The sequence below is a fragment of the Natrix helvetica genome (genome assembly GCF_964273705.1).
Source record: "Natrix helvetica genome assembly, chromosome: Z".
Taxonomy (NCBI): domain Eukaryota; kingdom Metazoa; phylum Chordata; class Lepidosauria; order Squamata; family Natricidae; genus Natrix; species Natrix helvetica.
The window spans coordinates 32,592,015-32,593,602 of record NC_138554.1 but is presented as its reverse complement, the minus strand read 5'-3'; the positions used below and the strand labels follow the sequence as shown (position 1 = coordinate 32,593,602).

At 31.2% G+C, this 1,588-nt stretch overlaps 1 protein-coding gene across 1 annotated transcript; it reads right to left on the bottom strand.

The window, feature by feature from the left end:
• Positions 1-331: 331 nt before the first annotated feature.
• Positions 332-1,276, bottom strand: LOC309381770 (olfactory receptor 14C36-like; the record flags this gene model as incomplete). The annotated part of the gene is made up of 1 exon (XM_081933058.1): positions 332-1,276. The coding sequence occupies one exon, from the start codon at positions 1,274-1,276 to the stop codon at positions 332-334; it is 945 nt and encodes a 314-aa protein (XP_081789184.1).
• Positions 1,277-1,588: the final 312 nt, after the last annotated feature.

Here is a 1,588-nt window from a genome sequence, read left to right as displayed (position 1 = left end):
TCACATTTGTTGTTTCTATAAATTAAAATGCCATTATTCCATTCTGCTAATACCTAATTCAAATACTAATATTTGATTTTTTGTTGTTGTAAGATGTTTCCAGATTCTCATTACTAATGAACAGCATTATCCCTATGGTCATCAAGAGTCAGAGGTAACTCAGTGGACCATAACCATCTCAATCTTAACAGAGATAAATCAAATTTCATAAATGAATTTAAAAAAAAATATTTGGACTTTATATAATGCATCGGAAAGTAGAAAATTGTTGGAAAAATAATTATATTTGTATCTTGTTTCATCTCTTACTTTTTCTTTTTGGAAAATAAGATTATTCACAGCTCATTCTCATTAAAAAAAACAATAATTTCTGACCAAAAAGTCTCAAAATAGCAACTTTGATGTCTTTGTTTCTCATGCTGTAGATTATTGGATTCAACATAGCTGGAATAATGGAGTACATTATTGTTATTATGAAGTTTGCATGTGATTCACTGTCAGCTGTAGGTTTGAGGTAAGCAAGGGAAGTAGTAAACAAAAATATGAAGAAAACAACCAGATGTGGTAAGCAAGTTGAGAAGGCCTTTTTCCTTCCTTGAACAGAAGGAATTCTCAGAACAGCAGAGAAGACATGCACATAAGTAACAATAACAAAGGCAAAACAACCGCTTGATAACATAACAATAAATATTTGAAATCCAGTTTCAAATACATATAAATCAGAACAGGCAATCTTAAGTAAATATGGGATTTCACAGAAGAACTGGTTGATAATATTAGAGCAGAATGGAGTCATAAATGTAAAAATAGTCTGTAATGAAGCATTGAGAAGACTGGCTGTCCATATGCTGCCAATCATTTTGGTGCAAGCCTTTCTGCTCATTATCATTTCATAATGTAAAGGATTACAAATGGCAATATATCGATCATAGGCCATGACAGTAAGGAGAGAAACATCACAGCTCAGGAAAAACAAAAAAAACATGACTTGGGCAACACACCCAGAGTGAGAAATAGTTCTTATATTTGTAAGAAAATTAAAAAGCGTTTTGGGGATAATGGCGGAAACTGAACCAATGTCTTGCATGGCTAAATTCATCAGGAAGAAATACATGGGGGTATGAAGATGGTGATCACAAACAACAGCTGAGATGATGAGAAGATTCCATGATACTGTCATTAAATAGAGTATCAGTAGCAAAGCAACATGCATAATCTGTAGCTCCCAAATCTTTGAGAATTCCCAGAGAACAAACTCAGAAGTATCATTATCCATTCTTAAACAGTACAATCTAGGAAAAGAAAAATAATTGTTAAAATAATTCCTATTCAGTATAGTTCAGAGTAAGTTGCAGAAAGATGGATCAGATTTTAATGAAGATCATATTAAAACTAAAATTATTGAAAAATTATGAGTGTTGTGAAAATCTATTTTCTTAAAATTCAGGATTACTCTTACAGATATTTAACTCCTGTCAATTCTTATGGATTTTCTTTACAATATTGGGTTTAGAGATATTTGAAATTTTTTATTTAATTAAAACAATTTTCCAACATTAACTTCATTGGAAGTGAGAGCCAAAGCAAA